The 18302-nt window shown below is 42.9% G+C and overlaps 1 protein-coding gene across 1 annotated transcript in view; it reads right to left on the bottom strand.

Moving 5' to 3' along the window:
• CPS1 (carbamoyl-phosphate synthase 1) overlaps window positions 1-18302 on the bottom strand; it is a gene marked incomplete at both ends in the record, with an annotated part of 85222 nt that overhangs the window by 12050 nt on the left and 54870 nt on the right. The window contains 9 exons of the mRNA XM_080632109.1: window positions 425-514; window positions 1192-1299; window positions 1895-1972; window positions 5216-5291; window positions 7087-7154; window positions 7729-7923; window positions 14230-14411; window positions 17478-17541; window positions 18115-18180. Coding sequence (XP_080488235.1) covers window positions 425-514; window positions 1192-1299; window positions 1895-1972; window positions 5216-5291; window positions 7087-7154; window positions 7729-7923; window positions 14230-14411; window positions 17478-17541; window positions 18115-18180 — 927 coding nt within the window. The remainder of the gene's footprint in view (window positions 1-424; window positions 515-1191; window positions 1300-1894; window positions 1973-5215; window positions 5292-7086; window positions 7155-7728; window positions 7924-14229; window positions 14412-17477; window positions 17542-18114; window positions 18181-18302) is intronic.

Genomic DNA, 18302 nt, shown 5'->3' with positions numbered 1-18302 from the left:
AAGGGCTTAAACACTTAAATTTTCTTGCTTTCTTTCCAATGCTAAGGGAGGCTTATTTTAATGATCAGATAGCTCAAATGAGAGAGGATATCAGAGATCTAAAAGCAATGATGTTCAGTGCGTAGGATGAGGCACAGGTCCCAGTGCTGTCCATCATATTCAAAACTGATCATTTTGGGAAGGACAGTACCCCACAGTGAAACAAAGCCAGTGCTGACAACGTCAGACTCACTTCACCCTCCGTGCTCTCTCCTATGTAGACAGGGAGAGCTGTGTGCCTAGGTGACACACGTCATCAGACAAGACAGTCAGAAACCCACAGCTGCCACTGCCACAGAGTTCCCATGGCAGGGACTGCAGGAGCCATGCACCTAATTAGCCAAAGCAGAACCTGACTTCCTCCAACAGCCACAAGAGCTCTTACCAGCACATCATTGCCTCGCACCAAGAACTGAATGTTGAATGGACCAGAGATGGCAAAGGCATTTGCAATCTTTTTTGTAGCAGCTTTTACCTATAAAAATAAATAAAAATGTGTGTGTATATATAATAAATAAATCAATCTCATAAAATAGACAGCATCGTGCCAAAAAATCACCTCACATCTGCATTCCTTTAAATGTTGTGTTTCTCTGCTCTAGCATATTTTTTCTCTCTACCCTCATTCTGGCACATTTCATTTAGAAAATGCATTTTGACAACTAATTCTGTATCACTACGTTTATTCTTGAAGAGGAAAAAAGTCAATGTTAGGTGAAGTTCATTCATCCTGATATCCTTTGTGGAAAAGCAGGCAGCTAGAAAGTCATACACCTGATCTAATCATTTAAGGACTGTGGGAGAAGAGGAAGTGGAAAGTGAACTGTGGCATATAAATGAATGAGACAATCCTCTATTGCTACGGGAGCTGGTTCTAAGCCAATGAAACAAGAAAAACCCCAGTGAGGCTGAAGGTGTGTATAGCTAATGCTTCAATGAAAGGATGATCAGATGATCCTGTGTACTGTGCTACAGTATAGCCAAACACAGGGAAAACACTGACATCCTACACTTGCACCTATTGCACTGGCCTTTAAAAAACCATTGGTGATTTGTTTTCTGTGTTGGTGACTGAGTTCTCACAAGCAAAAGGGGAAAGCAGCTTCAAACTCTGATTTTCTTCTCTCTTTTCAGTGCTACTGCAATGCCTACCTTCTCCAAGGCTCCCTGGCTAATAGTCTGTGTGGGTAACACGAGCGTGGCATCTCCAGAGTGAACACCTGCATCTTCCACGTGCTCTGAAATAGCATGTGAAATAACCTGCAGACAGTAACAAGACAGCAGTTAGGCACCTCACCCTCTCCCATGAACTGTTTTCCCCATCGCCAGCCCAGTCTCCTGAACAGAGCTGTATCCAAAAGAGAATACAAATAGGAGGGGGGGAAGGAATTTCCCAATATTTTAGGCCTGACGCAGACACAAGACATAGGAAACAGGGGGATGATATTAGCATCTCTGGTTAAACAAACTGCAAACATGCTAAAACCTACCATCATCTAGAGTTCCTAAAGTTACCTTCCTCTCTCTAACACACTGTGGTAATATCATAACACATGCTGATACAATCCCCACAAAACTCATCTGTGAAGCCAATCCAGTAAAAAGTATGCTCTAAAGGATTCCTTCAAATGGTTAAGCAATACTTTAAACCCCCCCATTTAGATGTATACAATATGGTAGGTTGAGCTTTCCTAGCATGATGTGTTTGAACCTAAGATGAATTCATCTTCACTTGTTTCTCTGCTCTTCTCAGCATGACTCCATGGCTGTAGAGTAAATCACTGAAACCACACATTTTCACAAATCTCCGATCCTGAAAAACAAGCTTAATATTAAAGAAAAGCAAAGTTCTTACTTTTCCTGCCTTAGCTACAGCATCCATTTCCACCTCCCGGGCATCTTCAATGAATTTTGTGAGTACCACAGGGTGATCCTGTCATCAAGACAAGATAAAAGAAGACAGTTTTTATTTGAGAGGATCGGGGGACCATCCAAGCACTCCACTGTTCATTACCAGAAAACCTGTGGAAGCAGAATCGCACAAGACCAATCTATTAATATCTTTATTTCCACAGATAAGTGAACTTTGCAAGGAAATAATGGAGGGGAACTTGGCATGATTTCCCCAAAGCCACTGATGAATTAGTTTGAGTTCTCCATAAAGTCACAATGACATGGAAATTTGGGGCAAAAGCCACAAAGAGCTTTTAGGTGAGATCACGGCAGAAAGAAGAGAGTGGGACATGTGCATGGATCCAGTGGTCCTTACCTCCATGATCTTCAACTCTTCTTCCCTTTGAGCCTCCCAGCACCTCCCTGCACATAACTTCTTCATAAAGCAAGAGATTCTTAGCAGATTTAATGACTTTGCATAGTGTTTACTACTTTAAAGAGTTTTTTAGGCAACTGATCCATTCCTTTCTCATTTCTCTGCCTGGTTTCCTAAGTCTCCCAGGGAGAGTTACCCTAATTATAGCTGGCCACAAGCAACCTGTCCCTGACTCCCAATAGGTTCCCTGGTATACACTGTTTTCCTTCCTCTTCTTCCTGCTTATTTCTGGGATGCTAGCACACACTTCCCACTCTCCCCTAGTGCTTTCTCCTTTCAGACATCGGCTCCAACAGACAGTTAAAAATCTAATCTACATTCTTCCTGGCCAGCTTTATGTCTCAACATTTTACCTGTCCCAGCCACTATTAACTGCCTGTTATTTATTAGAGAATAAAATGGACTAAATGACAGTCTGTGCATGCTCAAAAGGCTCCTCTTGAAAAAAACCAGAGCAACTCCAAAAGTTACAAGACAATTCCTTACGTTTATCAGTGCAAGGGTAAATTCACAGGCAAGGACAATGCCACTGTTGCATAAATTTAGAGGCTTGTGTCCTGTAACTCTCCGTCTTGCTGCAGTTTTCCACCAGAAGATTTTATACGTCCATAGAACTTTGCTTACTCCAATGCATCTCAACTCGTACAAGAAGTTTTGAACATGACTGGCAACATAAATGCCATAATGACACAAAACTAACAGCAAAGTAGCTAAAACAACAGACCACCACTGGTTAGGCACTTTACCTGGAGATGCTCGGTTTGATGGAGCACAACCAGGCAAAGCTTTGCAAGCAGAAAAACGAAGCCAGTGTCCCACAAACTGAATACGTACTCAGGTTTAGTTGTATGCTCACAGCTAACAATAGTGGGACCACCCACAGGCCATAAAGCCTTGATGAGACTAAAAAACCTCCCTAGTTTAGAAGCAGAATACAGTACTTTTGTTCTGGTTTGCCTTTTGCTAGCTTAGCTTCAACTATACTATAGTTTTTGTCAATATTAAATACTGGATGAAAGAAGAAGTCCTTCCATAGCAGTTTGACTACACTAGCAAAAATTGAGTGTGGAAATCTAGTGTAAGTCTCTGCATGAACAGGGCATCTAAAGACTCATGGTGTGAAACCACTCATGTCTGCAGCAAGAGTCAGTGCCTTGTTTGTGTGGCAGAACTGGACGTAAGCATTCCATGGGAACATCCACTCTCTCCCCTAGGAATACATCATGTATTAACTTCAGTTCCCAGCAGGGCCTCCTGTACCAGGGATGAAACACCTCAGCAATGCAGAACAACACTGCCCAATTCAAGTCAATCAAGCTGTGACAAGTTAAGCTGACAAAGGGTCACTTTCCTGGTCCTATAGGGTATCCATAGCCATCACAAAGCTGTCCAGCAGCACAAAAAGTCTGCTTCTGTGAATGTGTGGGGAAACACAAAGCAGAGTACTTAAAGTACAGAAGGAAGCAAAGTGTTTTGGGAGGCTGAGCACTGCTAAGAATCCGGTTTCCCCCAGTGGTTGATCCTTGTAGGCTTTTGAGAATTAGAATCCCTGCTGATGGAAGTAACAGTGATACCCTCCTGCTTTCAAAAATCCCATTAAAGTTGTTCAAAGATGGTAATAAGTGGTCTGCTTGCTTCCACACTTACCTATCCTTCAGGATACTACCACTTTGCAAAGTCTCTCTCTTTCATTCCATCTTCATCTTTTCTTGCAGAAATGCTACCTCCTACACTTAAAAACCACACGGTTTTGTTCTTCTTCAAGCTTTATTCACCTAAGAAATCCCCTGAATAAGCAGTAATATGTCTGGCTTCCATAGCCAATTGTGTTTTCAGAGAGTTCATCTTTCACTTACTCATTTTTAACTCCAAGATTCCTGTGACAGCAGTGTTTATGGTGCTACAGAACTGTTCTGAACTGTTGAAGGGTCAGACTGTAGAACTCTGTATGGTCTTCATTCAATCTCAAGTGTTTAACTTTCTTCTCCTGCCATATTCTCATCTCTCCAAACATCCCTTGTACAATAACACTGATAGAAGGTATAGAATAAATTCAGGGTTTGAGTTGTTTACTATGTTCTGAAGCATTTATGTCTTTGGGAAATTACTTAGATTTTTCTTTTCTAAATTTCAATGTATTAAAACCAAATCCTTCCCTTTGATAGGAAAAAAAAGGACACTTAAAAATCCCCAAATTAGCTTTTGAAAAACATTGTGTACTCTGCAGATCAATAATCCCACTGGATTAACAGCAAGCAGGCAGCAGTCCTGCTTTTGTATCAGAGGAAAACAGTTCTCAGCGCATGGTTTGGAGAGTTAAAGGTCACAGCAAAAGCTTGCAAATGTTGCTGCATTTAAAAAGGTTAAAAAATTAAGTCATTGGTGAGATTGGTGAGAGAGGTGAGAGAGAAGATGCCAGGATGAAGTTTGAAGTTGGTCAAAGAAGCCAGGCAAAAGAGTTCAGAAAGTGAATGAAAGATGCTGTCAGTTCTGTGCTGGCTGGCAGAACCTGCTACTAGTGAGCTTGCATGGGGTAGTAAGGGTGCCAGTCAGTTACCCTACATCTATTTACATAATTAACTGCTCAGAAATTGATGCCTGGGTACAAGAGCTGACTTCCATCCCCGCTCCATGTGGGCATCCCAGTTGTGTCAGTTAAAGATGCTTGCACAGGCTCCCATGGTCTGCCTGCTAGAGGAGTCAAACTCTAATTTCACTGCCTCCTCACCAAACAAGGAAGGGAAAGGGCGAGGAAGATGCAACACAGAAACAGAGAGATGGAAAATGCAGCAGAGATGAAACAAATACAGCAAACAAAAAATGCAAGAGCAGCATGAAGACTGGTACCTGAGAGACTCTGGTGGCTTCTGCTAAGAACTTCTTCATTTCCTCTTCAGTGAATACAACATTCATTGCGGATCCACTGTGCAAATGGCAAAGAAAAGAGATCAGCTTCCATTGTGACTTTAAGGGAGATGATCAGTGTGTTAGACATCACAGCATGGGGTTGCCAACTACCTATGTATGACAGACTAGCCAAGCAAGCTCCCAGCTCAAGTCACTTGTTCCACTCTTAACTGAAAGAAAGGCAGGGCTGATACCTAATGAACCTTCAGTGAGCGATTCAGGTCCCTTTGAAAAAGATGGTACATTGGTTGTTCCTACCACTGATGCTCAACTTCCTCTTTGTTTAGATGGGCAAACTCACAGAAGCTATGGGGAAAAGTCCAGGAAGGATCTATCCTACAAAATCAGTCACTTCAGCCTACGATAAATAGACACAAGTACTTGTGTGATTATACTTACCTGACTACCTCTTCAGCTGATGTAAATCGATAGTGCTCAATTAAATCCAAGGACCTATGTCAATAGCACCACTAAGGATGCAAGCTGGTACACACAGTAAATAACTGGTAGGAAAAATGCATTTAGTTTTCCAAGGCAACTGGCAAACATTAAAGGCTGTATCTGTTCAAAGGATGACAAAGTCTAGCTGTGGACCTGCTGCTGTTCTGCAAAAAGAGGCAAGGCAGTGTTCTGTGCCAGAGCTTTTCACTTTCTATTTCCTCAAGTTTTACATCCTCCAGTTCCATCTTCTTCCCTGAAGTCACCCTAACCTGCAGAAACACCCTTTAGCAAACACTTCAATGTAAAAGGCCGATACTGGATTTAACACAGATAGAAATAGCAGGCTAAAAGAAGTGCTCCCTAAAAACCTGAAGAATTACATCAGGAGCTGTTTCTAACTTATCCCCTTTATCCAAGTGCTGTTTTTTAGCTTTCCTTCACAACCCCACTGCAAACTTGAGAAACTGGATAGAAAAACCACATTCAGCAGTCTCTTCTAAAGGATATTTCCTTGAGAGTTGAACACTCAATAAATCCTTCTCCTTTTTGTCTTGTTAAATGCAAAGGTGTTGTGGGTTTTGTTTTAGCTCCCCTGGAAATGAGTAGTGCCTCTCCATTTTGATACACGTCTCTTTCTCATGCAGAAAGGATCCTGTCTCCAATTTATTTTCACTTGTAAACTGTGCCCAGCAAACTGTCTCTCTGTGCCTAGTCATCCAGCTCTGAAGAAACTCCTTGCAGAGAAGAGTGATCACTCAGAAGGTGCGAGTTTGCTGAGGGTACACACTGCTGTAACGTCTTCAGAAAGTCAAGCTGTTGGAAATGTGTGGCTCTGCACAATGCCTATTTAATGAGGAGCAGCTGCCACAGTCTAGGGACATAAAACACGCCTGTAAGCAGAGAAGCTTGGCAAATAAGAAGCTGAATTCAAAAGATGTGCTGTCATATTCTGAAAACAGATGCCATCCCCAGTAAATGGCCTCAGCATGTTCCCTTCTTGTTTTCCTGGTGGCAAACAATATTCTGGCTCAATTGTACAGGTAGCAGTCTCAGGAACCTTAAGTAACGTCATAAATGGTTTGTGGGTTTAGCCTTGAGGTATGGAAAAGATAATGCAGCTAAACAGACATTCTTACACTTATGTTCTGCTTTTGATCTGTGCCTGATGAACATAAGGGATCCACTGGCTTCCTGGATTGGTTTATGCAGTTGTCCCACCTGTTAAGATGGTGGCACATGCATTAAGACTTATGCCACATGCACCTAGCATAGCATTTTCCACACATCCCCTGAAATTACTCTCCATTGTCTCAAAGTAGTTGGGGTAGTTCATATCCCAAAACTGATGAGCTCTGATGGTTAAGCCTTACCTCAGAACATAGGAAGGCCTCAGCAAACATGGGTAACTCACAGAGCTTGCAAATTCAACTGCATCTCTCTAGAAGAAAGGGACAAAAAGCATTCTGTGAACAAGAAAATATTTTGAAGTCATTCCAAAATTTCACCTCCAACTGCATTTGTACTTTAACAGCCATTAAGACTTGGGGAATGAGGGAGAAAATCAGGGACTACAGCCTGGCCTGAACGTAATACATCACTTCTTAGTTCCAGAGTTGTCATCTTCAGATCCTCCCTGTCCATAGAGCTTCACCAGACAAAAAAGAGCAGCACCGACACATTTCTAATCCTTTGCCATCTCCACCTCCTAGAACAGTTTTCAAGGCCAGTTGGATAAACTACAGGAGCCTGAGAGTGGTGCTGACTTCCGCTGGCTTTATAGCCCATGTTGAGTAAAGGTGATTTAAAGACACTTCCTTTCCGATTTCCATCCCACTCTCAGAGATGCTATAGCAACACTTTACAGGGATCAAAAAGTTCCTTACCATCAGCAGTAAAAAGCTGTCAAGTGTATTTGGAATCTTGAAATGTATCAGTAAGTTGGTCCACCCTGAGCAGATGCTCATAACAAGCCCCACTGCTTCATTGTTTCCCAGATGTGTATCCCAACTTACCAGTGTGCTGACTGCCTTCCAGGGAGCCTGGGCCACATGCAGCTCATCCAAAACAGCTGAAAATACAGAGCGATCTTCTGCCCGGTCAATCTGCAAAGGATTTGTGCCAAGGATCTTCGCTCCGCTGTCGTGCAGTGGAACTGCCAAGTTATTGGGAATCTGCCCTCCTACAGAAATAATGCAACCACTGCATCCCTGTTGGCAAACAGAAAGGGGCACAATCATGTCCAAGTTAGCTTAACATTAAGAGCTGCTATAACTAGGAATCCAATATTTAGGTTATATTACTTTCCAGGTTGCTATAAGCAAAGGCAGGTCATAATTGTGCTGACCCAGAGGCTACAAAGTGTTATTCAGAGCACGTAGCCCCTCTAAAGCAGCAATATCCTCCTTGATATCACTCAAAACCCGACAGTAACTTGAGGTTAAATTCTCCAGGAAACCAAAGAAAACTGCAGTGTTCACAAGCCTTTTGACACCAAGCCATGACTTTATAACTTCTGCTATAGCCACAGACTTACCTTCTTTTCATGTCATGTTTAGGTGCTGCTGCTTTCCCAGTGCTGATCTGACATATGCTCCCCTGCTTCACACAGAAAGGGCGCTGTGCTATGAACCTCTGTCACCTCACAATGAAACTCAAAACTCTGCTTGGTGGGGTCAGGTCTCCTTTCTGTGTTCCTCCTACACATGTGAACACGGGGACCATCAGATCTGAGCCCACCTCCCCTCGCCTGCCGCCACCTTTGAACCCAGCAGCATGAACAAATAAGATGCTGTAGGTTCTCTTTCTTCCTCAGTCAAGCTATTATAAGAAAACAGCCTCTCCCATGCTCATGGTCAGAGACTTCCAGAGTAACAGACATGCACCAAAAGTCTTTTTTTCCCCTACAGTGTTGCAAGGCAGTAATCTCCAGCAGAGAGGCAATGGGAAACAACTTCATTTCTTTTCTGTCAGCACTGTACTTTGCTCAGCAACCAACCTTCCCTAGCGCCAGAAGCCAGTCTTTAAGGAGTGCTCACTGCTGACCCCTTGCGGGCCTGTACAAAGCAAGAGTCTATTCCAACAGAGCCCAATCCATCAGACAGCCTGTGATAGTGAATTACTCTGCATACACTTAGCCCCTTTTTTTAATTCAATCACGTTACTCCTATCTAGCTCCTCATTTCTGGTAGCACACTCACTAGTAGCAACTATTTCAGCCAAACTACCATATATGCTCTTTTCCACTATTCGCAAGCACTTTTATTCCAGAACTGAATGAGGCAGGCCAAGAGGTACAGCATCCTCCAGCCACGGATGGCACATTTCATGTCTGTCACGGGCTAAGCACATTTTAAGGGAGGAAATAATAAGCAGCAAATAACACGAGCCAGTTAAGCTTGCTTGCAAATACAACTATTTCTTCAGGGCAAACATGGGCATTTTAGTTTTACATAGAACCTCTAATGCTTTCAAGTACAACCTAGTCTGCTGTGAAATCTTTCAATAGTAAAAAAAAGCCTTAGAGTGCCTACAACAATTATATGGCCCTGAGTTACATTTAGATCGTATAATAACTGAGGGTAATTCAATAACGGGCACTTTGCTTCCAAATTAAAGCTGGTGAAACCTTGCCCAAAGGAGAAGCAGGCCCACAGGACAACTGCAGTGAAAAAGCTCTTTGGAACCAAATGTATTTTGCACAGTTTTACCCACCTTTAGCAAATGAGAAACATAAATCAAGTGATCCATGGCTTGGCTCTATCTTTCAGAGTACCAGTGTTCTTTAATTAACAAGTGTGTTTGTCCTGAAGATGGTTTGCCCCACTGGCCTTCCTGGAAGAGGAACTTCTTAATGAGGGATTGAAAGGGATATAAAGTGGCAGATCTGTAAGCTGAGAGCAGGATGGACTAGAAGTGACAGAGAACAACCAGATGATAAGTGCTACTACAAACCCTGCTCAACTTTAATGTGGTTAATTTGCTACCATAATAAAACTCCACTAAAAAAGTCTGGCATTTAAGCAGCACTTATTATCCCAAGGTCTGCAAGATCACCATTTGCTTTACATGCTAATATACAGTGCTGGAGACAGTTTCTTTTCCTTTTCACCGTGCAGTCACTTATGGGAACACACGTTGCTGCCAGCCAACAGTGGCCAGTAGAGGGTAGAGTTGCTGCCAGTTGCTGCCAGTTGAGTAGTAGAGGGTGGAGCAAGGACAGAGGCTCTTTTGGCCCCGCATGGGGTTGTCTGATAACATCAGAGCTTGCTATCTAAAACTCAGAAGAAAAATCTGTTCCTTACTGCTTCCAGACCCATCCAAAATACAGTACTTATCTCTAGTCCCTGGGCCCCTTATCATCCCACAGAGACAAGAACCAGACAGTGAATAAGCAAGCCCCTTCTTGCAGCTTGGAATGGTTTCTGTTTGATAACAAGTCAACCTAGCTTTGCTGCCAAGGTCAACCAACATCTTAATTTATCCTCAACACACTGGAAATGTGAATGTCCCAGCTAACAGCTTCTCTTCAGCTGCTGCTTATTTCTTCCTTTAAAACAATTCAAGTCACTGAGCCTCTAAGATCCAAATAGTGCCTACATCCAAGTTGGCATGGCACAGGGGATTCCAGCCCCAAGGAGGAAAAGGAGATGGCTTATTCAAGCAGATAGCAAAGAATCATATACTCATTTTTACTCTAAAAGAACCATAAATTGAGACCCAGCTGCTGCTTCCATCTTCCTTTAAAATGCCACTGTTATTTCCCAAAGTATACTCTCACACAAAGAGCAGCCCACTGCCCTGCAACAGGACTGCTCCACTGAGGAATGTGGAAAGGCAGAAATAGACTTCACTGCATACCACTTTGTCATCAGCCATATTTTAATTATAAAGAAAATGAATATCATCTTTGCCATTAGATACCTCTAAGATATATGCTATACATAATCTCATGGAAGAAGCCTGGAGAGAATTATTTTCCCCTTTATAACAAAAATCAGTCTTTTTATTACTATCTTGCTTTTGTGTCATTAGTAATACAGTTGGGTTTTCCTTTTCCCTGAGTTTGAAAACAAATTAGACCATTAAAATTGTACCTAAGAGCCTCCTTTAGTTCTATGAATTGTTTCAGAATGACCCTAGAAACTGAAAAAGAATCAGGAGAGGCCCTCAAGCAGATAGATATTAAAATAAAAAGGGAACATCTTCTCTGGAAACAAAGAGCCAATAAATTTGAGGGAAGGATTAGTTTTTTTCCATAAGTTATTGTCTTCATAGGCTGCCAGATAACATTGCACATTGACAGTAAATTAAACTTCCTCCAAAGCAGGGCTCTGCTGTCCCCAGTGAGTCACAGGAGCTGTGAATGTCAACTGGAGGGGGAGAAGTAAAAGGAGGACACAAGAGAGAGAAAGAGGAAGGATGGCTGAGCACATCCCTGGGGTAGGACTACCTCTAGGTGTGAAGCTACCTCTTGGAAGTGGCTGGAACCTGCCTACCATCCTGGTGGTTACCTTCCTCCCCTATTGAGCTTCATTTGTCTAATCAGAAAAATTGGGACAAGTGAATACGTCTATTTATTTGAGCTAAATAATCATCAAAGGTTTGCTGCTAACCTAAAAATGTTTAGGGAGTTGATGTATCTGCTGCACGGAGGGAAAAGGGGAGCACTGTGTGCAGTTCTGGTGTCCCCAACAGAAGAAGGACATAGAGCTGTTGGAGCAAGTCCAGAGGACGATCACGGGCTGGAGCACCTCCCATACTAAGACAGGCTGAGAACACTGGGGCTGTTCAGCCTGGAGAAGAGAAGCTGTGTGGAGACCTCAGAGCAGCTTCCAGCCTTCCAAGGGGGCTACAAGGATGCTGGAGAGGGGCTCTTCATCAGAGACTGGAGTGATAGGACAAGGGGTGATGGGTTCAAACCGAAACAGGGGAAGTTTAGATTAGACATTAGGCAGAAGCTCTTCTGTGAGGGTGCTGAGGCGCTGGCACAGGGTGCCCAGAGAAGCTGTGGCAGCCCCATCCCTGGCAGTGTTCAAGGCCAGGCTGGACAGGGCTTGGAGCAACCTGCTCTAGTGGATCATGACGGGCTGGAATCAGATGATCTTGAGGTCCTTTCTAACCCAAACCACTCTGTGGTTCTATGATTCTACTGTTTGGTGATGGTTTTACCTATGCTTTGCCAATGATCCAGGACTTTTCAGAGTATTTACCTCTCTTCATTGTAGACTGGAACACCAGAGGAGGCTAATGAGCAGGACTGTTTAAAAGATCAGTCTGAAATCATGGCATTATTCATGCTTTGTCTATGAAGCTGGGAGAGATGGTTATTTTGCAGGATTGGTGAGGAGTCTCAGAATTGCATCCTGACTTTTTAACTTGATCGTTTCCTTAGGGACTGGCTTCCAACTGCATTTGCCTGAGGGAGTATTCTGTTAACAGGATATTAGCATTTGGCTCACTCATAGCAAATAATATATTTTAGACTACACTCTGCTGGAGGGCTGGAGCCTGTCCCCAGGTCTGCCTGTGTCCTTTTACATGACTCTGTGCAGTCTCTCCTCACAGACCCCATTTCCCTACTTACAAACTAGGTATAATGACGCCATTCCCTTCTGTTGCTACTTAAGTATTCTAAAACAACTGCTTATTATTCATCTTGGGATTTATTAGCCTGCACAACCCTAACTTTGAACGTTGAGGCTGAGACCCCTCGATGGCTTTAACACCTCCAGAGCAAACATCACATTGGTTGTTTTCTGATTGAAGTCAGAGTAGGAGAATCCTCTGCTAACTCTCAGCACATCTCTCCCCATTCCCACCACCTCAGCTCTTGCTGGCTTCTCTGTGCCTTCTCTGCTCTCACAACCACTTTTTGGCTTACTTCACAAGCAAAACAGGCTAAGTACATGCCCAGAAGCATGAGTACGGTCCCCCTGATGAGCACAGCTGGCTGAGCTGGGGAAACTGCCAGAGTGTTCTTCCTCTTCAGCTTGGGGTACCAGAGGATGCTGCTATTAGACCTTGAGATCTGCAACACCTCCCATCAAACTCACCAAGCTCTCCTGTGACAAGCAGGATGATGCAAGTTTCAATATATATGCATTATTCTTTTCACATATTTTTCTTACCCAACTTGCTGATTACTAGCACTATGTGTTTAAATGAGTAGTTGCTCCCTCATCACCTATCTCTACCTCCTGTTTGATCCTGCAGTAATTAGACCATGTGTTTCATCAGCATTATTTGTCTGACAAACTGTCACCGCAATTTCTTCCACGCCCCAAGTTCGGCAGTTCAGTTTTGCTTAAGCAAATAAGAGTTCAATGCTTACAGAGCTGAGCCTCGCTAAAAAACCAGCCTTTAAGACTCCACAAGAGTCTTTTGGCCTGTCCTAAATACATGCTTTTCAGTAAGAGGGTCTGCTTTTACGAAAATCTAAAGAGCTAAACCAACATGTACACATAGGAAAGTGTGAACACGCAATCTAAAGATGGTCCTAGATAGTATTCTGCAAATTGTTTAAGAACAGAGCCTACAGACCGGGCCCTGAGTACTGATGTGCTTTTGCTTGGTTCCAAATTTGGGAATGATCAAACATAGCCACACATATAGAAAGCACTTTAGAAACTTGCAGCCATTCATAAAGGAGATGAGCTCAAATTGCCATATTTTGGGAACAAGAGCCAAGAAAAAGAGAATCATAAGTTAAAACTTACTGATTTAACCTGGGTTATGACCTGGGTTCTGTGAAGTTGCTTCAGCAAGTTATACTGTCAGCTCACACTGAACTTCAAGGGAGGTCAGATTCCTGTAAATACCTTAGAAACCCTCAGCCACAAATCAAGATGAGTTTGTTATCAGTTAGAAATATTTATCAGACTGGGACCAGCTGTTTACAACATATATCCTCCCATGACCAAATCTGCTTGGGTCTCTTCTTCACCTCTTAGTATCAGCACTTCTGAACACTTGAAAACTCCTAACAGACAAGTGTAACATCCGGATCAGAAGTTGGAGCATGTTTTTGTTTGATGGCCATTCTAATGCCCCTGCCTGATCTGCCTGCACATTGGACCACATCACCACTGTACTCCAAGGCCAAGACTGCAAGTTCTTGAGCTCACGTTAGTGTTACGCACATCACTTGTTCTACTGCTTCAGGAGGAGTACTTGTGCTTAAAGTCAAGGATATGCTTAAGTGCTAAAGCTCAGCATCACAAGGGCAGAACAATTTGTGCGATAAATGACTGTGCAGCAAATTAAATCTGCTTGTAAATATTGCACAATATGGCATCTTGCAAAATAATTTAATATTTATTTGGCATTCATTATTGAGCATGCTGCTAGGAACATCAATGATGTGTAAAATGCAACATTGGGATCCAAACCAAACAGCTTTTACCAGGAAGCTCTTCCCCCTCTCCCCCAGCTGCTCCACCAAAGCAAGCTAGTGACATGAATTCTGAAGTTAGGTTTGCTTCATGGCTTTTTGTTGTGCTTCTGCTTTCCTTTACCTCATATTGGTAGATGTCCAGGATCCTTTCCAATGACAGCTCCTCAAAGTACAGTCTGTCACACTCATCAAAATCTGTGCTCACCGTCTCTGGGTTGCAATTCACGACGACAGTCTTGTTGCCAAGCTGACGCAGCGTGCGGATACTGGAGACAGCACACCAATCAAACTCCACGCTGCTGCCTGCCAGGAGACAGAAAAGTAGGCAAGGAAAGGAAGGATGCAAAGAAGAAAACATAAGCAGACATTCTCAGCATTCGAGTTTAGAAAAGAAAAAGAACCAGAACAGCATTCCCTCCTGTCAGCTCAGAACAAGAAATCTAATTGTCCTCCCATGGAAACTAATGATCCACAAACGTGAGCCTCCAAGCACAACAGCTAAGTTGGCTCAGCTCCTCAGGAGTGACAGGCCTCTATAACACGCCTGTCATCCTGTGCTCATAAACACTTATGTCTGTCATCTTGTGCTCATAAACGCTTCTGTCTGCTCTTGTTGCCTATCCAGCTACTATTGCCTCCCAACCAATGCGCTTTGAGATACAAGGCAGAAGCTTAGAGGTGACCAAATATTTACTCCAGGTAGCACAAAGTATTTGTGCAGATATGGTTTAAAAAACAGAAGACTGAAGTGTTTTGTACCTTCCAGAACAGCAGGGTATGGCTAACTTAGCAACAGGAAAACTGCAAGTCAGTGGGTTTGACGTCTGTGGTGACCCTAGATGAGGCAAATCAGTAGAACAACACCTTTAGAGCCACTCTGTGCTCCTTTTATCTTGGTTCAAAGGCCACAGTGACTGTGGCAACACTGAAAGGCAAGCATATCCTTACTGTTCTGAACCCTGAGTAAGTGCTGTGGCCACCTCTAAAGAAAGAGGCATGGAGGGAGCTCAGATGAGCCCCAGGACTTGGGGCTTGGTCTTGGACAAGCTGCAGGACTTGAGACTCCGGCAATGCTGCAAGCTTCGGGCAGTGCTGGGTTTCAGACTTGTTCTAACAGCTACTGTCCCATAAATTTCAACACTCTAGGAGAAGTACCACAAACATGGAATGATGCATATTAAAAAACATTGCTAAACGGCAATGCTTATAGTCTACAAGAAAACCTTGACCTCATCGTGACGCATTCACAGTCATTACGTGATAACAACTGATATTATTTTTATATATGTGTGTGCCAAGATACATCAGAAATTCAGCCTGTGCTTAATTGTACCTAGTCACAAACAGATGGCTGTCACAGGTCACTCACAGGCACACAATTCATTTCCCTACTTCCTTCAGACAGGAACCTCAAAACATGCCTAGGCCTCTGCTAAAACTCCACAGAAGAGGAGGGAAATCAAATCTGAAACGTGATGTTTCCCAGAAGGGTCACTAGATGCTTGTTCACTTTTTGTACTCCACTTCTGTTATTTGGGTATCCTTACACACGTAAGAAACCTCAACTTTAGGACACAATGGTCATCTGGAGTCCCCATCTGACTGCTTTAGGTACAACCTGGGAAAACAGCTGAACGCTTGTAAATATTCCAGTCACATCCAGTAATGGTCATGTCCAAACAGTGGGAAAAGGGAAGACAGCAAATAATTAGTAATACTTGTAGTGTCTGTTGTAACATAAGCAGACACTGCTCCTCGGAAGATAATTGCTACCTCAATACAGGCATGGTTTTGAACTCACTTTCAGGTTTCAACCATGTTAAACCTACATGCACACCTTAAAATTTACACAGCATGCTGCTGGTCCATGCAGCTGGTGAAATAGCTTTATACTGCTTTCAGGGCTGACTTTCACATAAACAAACTCCCCTTCCAGGACAGGCAGCAAGTGAAGAGCAACATGCCATGGAGCACAGGTCACACACTGCAGCTCAGGCTTTGAGGTGCCTCAAAGCCAGCTCTGAAGTTCAAGAGTGTGCAGCTGAACAGATTCACATCATGTTTCTCAGTTTCCACAAAGGAAATAAGAATCTTGTTTAAAATAAAAGTAACATCACGTTTATCTTCCATCCAAATCACTGAGCCCTTTCCTGACCCATTCCTCTTCTGTTAATGTAAATCCACAGGGGACACTAACTTGATTCCATTGAATTATGATTACAGTTCTGAAAGCAGAGAGGAAAAGCACGCTGCTCACTTGCCTTCAAAGGATTACAAAAGGAATAAAAAATTCAACTCGGCTATTGCACCTAGAAAGGAAATCTTTTAGAGGTTCAAGGAATGGTTGTCTTCAGCAGCCTTTATTTAGTTGTAACCTCTTTCCAAACATTGTCTTGATCTAATCAAAGCTATAGAACAGGTAAGACTAAGATCAGAACAGGGAGTTTTAGGTGAAGAGGGCACAATATATTCACATACATTTGATCAAATCATTAAACCCCACTTGACTGGCAGGAACGCTTATAAAAAATAAGCATCACCACGGAGTGTTCCTCCTGATTTCACTCATCTCAACATTCCTAATGGAAACTGAGTGCAAAAAGACACATCCTGCAACGAGCACCAGGAGTGTGGCACATGACCTGTCCATCCAAGCAAAACCAATGGATGCAGTTTTCCATTTCAGCTTTCAAACACCATCAGCACTGCTTGTGAGAGGCAGAGCAAAAATACTTCTGAATCACAAGCAGCTTTTTTCTTGTCAATAATTGCAAGCTATTTGGAAAGATCCATTAAAAGAATAAGTGAAAGTCACCATATAGAGGATTCAGCAGTCTGACTACTCAATACTCATAGCCATGAGGAAACTCTTATGCTGCATAATCATATGAGTGGGCTAAAAAAACAAGAGCGAATTGCTTGAACAAAAGCAGCTGAAGGTATCCAAATATTGTCATAGTCACCTATACTTACAGTAGTAAAATGTACAGTATGTAACAACATGGTCATGAGCTGGCAGTAAACACATAGGACAGGTATGGGAGCAACAAACTGCTACACGAGGTATCAGATTCTCAAGACCTTAACATGCACAAAAAGTGAGATTAAAAATAAATCCCTAAAACTTTGTGGAAATCACGACTCGGTGACTCAGTGAAAAGTAATAAAACTCTCCTGTTTTTTCCAGGGTGTGAAATGAAGACTCCAAGTAAGTGTAAAATTCAAACCTTGTGTTAGGAATTGATGTCCTGTGCACTGTGCTCTGGAGGGTTTTGTCACCATATGAGAGAAGGAACAAATGAACCACAAGAATATCCAAAGAAGGCTCGAGGGTACAAGGAGAACAGAGGAGTTGTAAGAAAGATTTACCTATGTGATATGGTCCACAGCCCAACACCATCACCCCACAGTCATCAAATTTTACATCATGTTCCTGAGAAGGGAGGGAGAAAAGTCATTAGGATCTGTACTCCACTGCATCTAACTCCATGCTTTTCAGAACAAACAGTTTCTGGTGCTCAGCCCATATTAACAGTCTGATCCTTCAGGCTTTAAGTCTGATCTCATTTACTGCAGTGTAAGCCAAGTGTAAGTCGACTGGAATTAGCAGTGCTGCACCCAAACCAAAGGAGACACAGCATCTCTGACCTGGCTATTTGAGCAGTGTAAGGAGATATTAAGTTTCACATGAAAACGAATGCTAGCTAGGATGAGATGAGTGAAACGTGAGTTCTGTATTCCCAGCACCTGACCTGTGCACAGAGGATGTGAGTACAGGTGATACACGAGAGATCATAACAAGAAAGGAGCATTAACATTAAATGCACTGGATCAGTGTCTGAGCAAGAGAAACTGTCAGGCCCGCTGTAAGGGGATCATAAGTAACACCATCCAGAATAATTGCTACAGACACTTACACCTCTGCAAGATCTCCAGAAATAACACAGCACAGAGGAAAGAGATCAAACTGGACAGCAATGAGACTGCTGTTTCCAAACGTGCCTACCTGCCCGTTGTAGGTGATGTAGAGGTAATTAGTTACCGCTGGGTATTCTGCTGCCAGTGTGTCAATCTGTATGGGGAAGAAGACGAGGGACTGTAACGTGGCCAGTGCAAGATCTTTCTTACATGCAGGTGTTTCAGGGTTTTTCTTTTCCCTCTTTCCTTTTCTACTCCTCGTTCTCTCCTATTGCT

This window comes from Psittacula echo, assembly GCF_963264785.1.
Source record: "Psittacula echo genome assembly, chromosome: 20".
Taxonomy (NCBI): Eukaryota; Metazoa; Chordata; class Aves; order Psittaciformes; family Psittacidae; genus Psittacula; species Psittacula echo.
The sequence above is the reverse complement of the archived record's forward strand: the minus strand, read 5'-3'. Positions and strand labels throughout refer to the sequence as shown.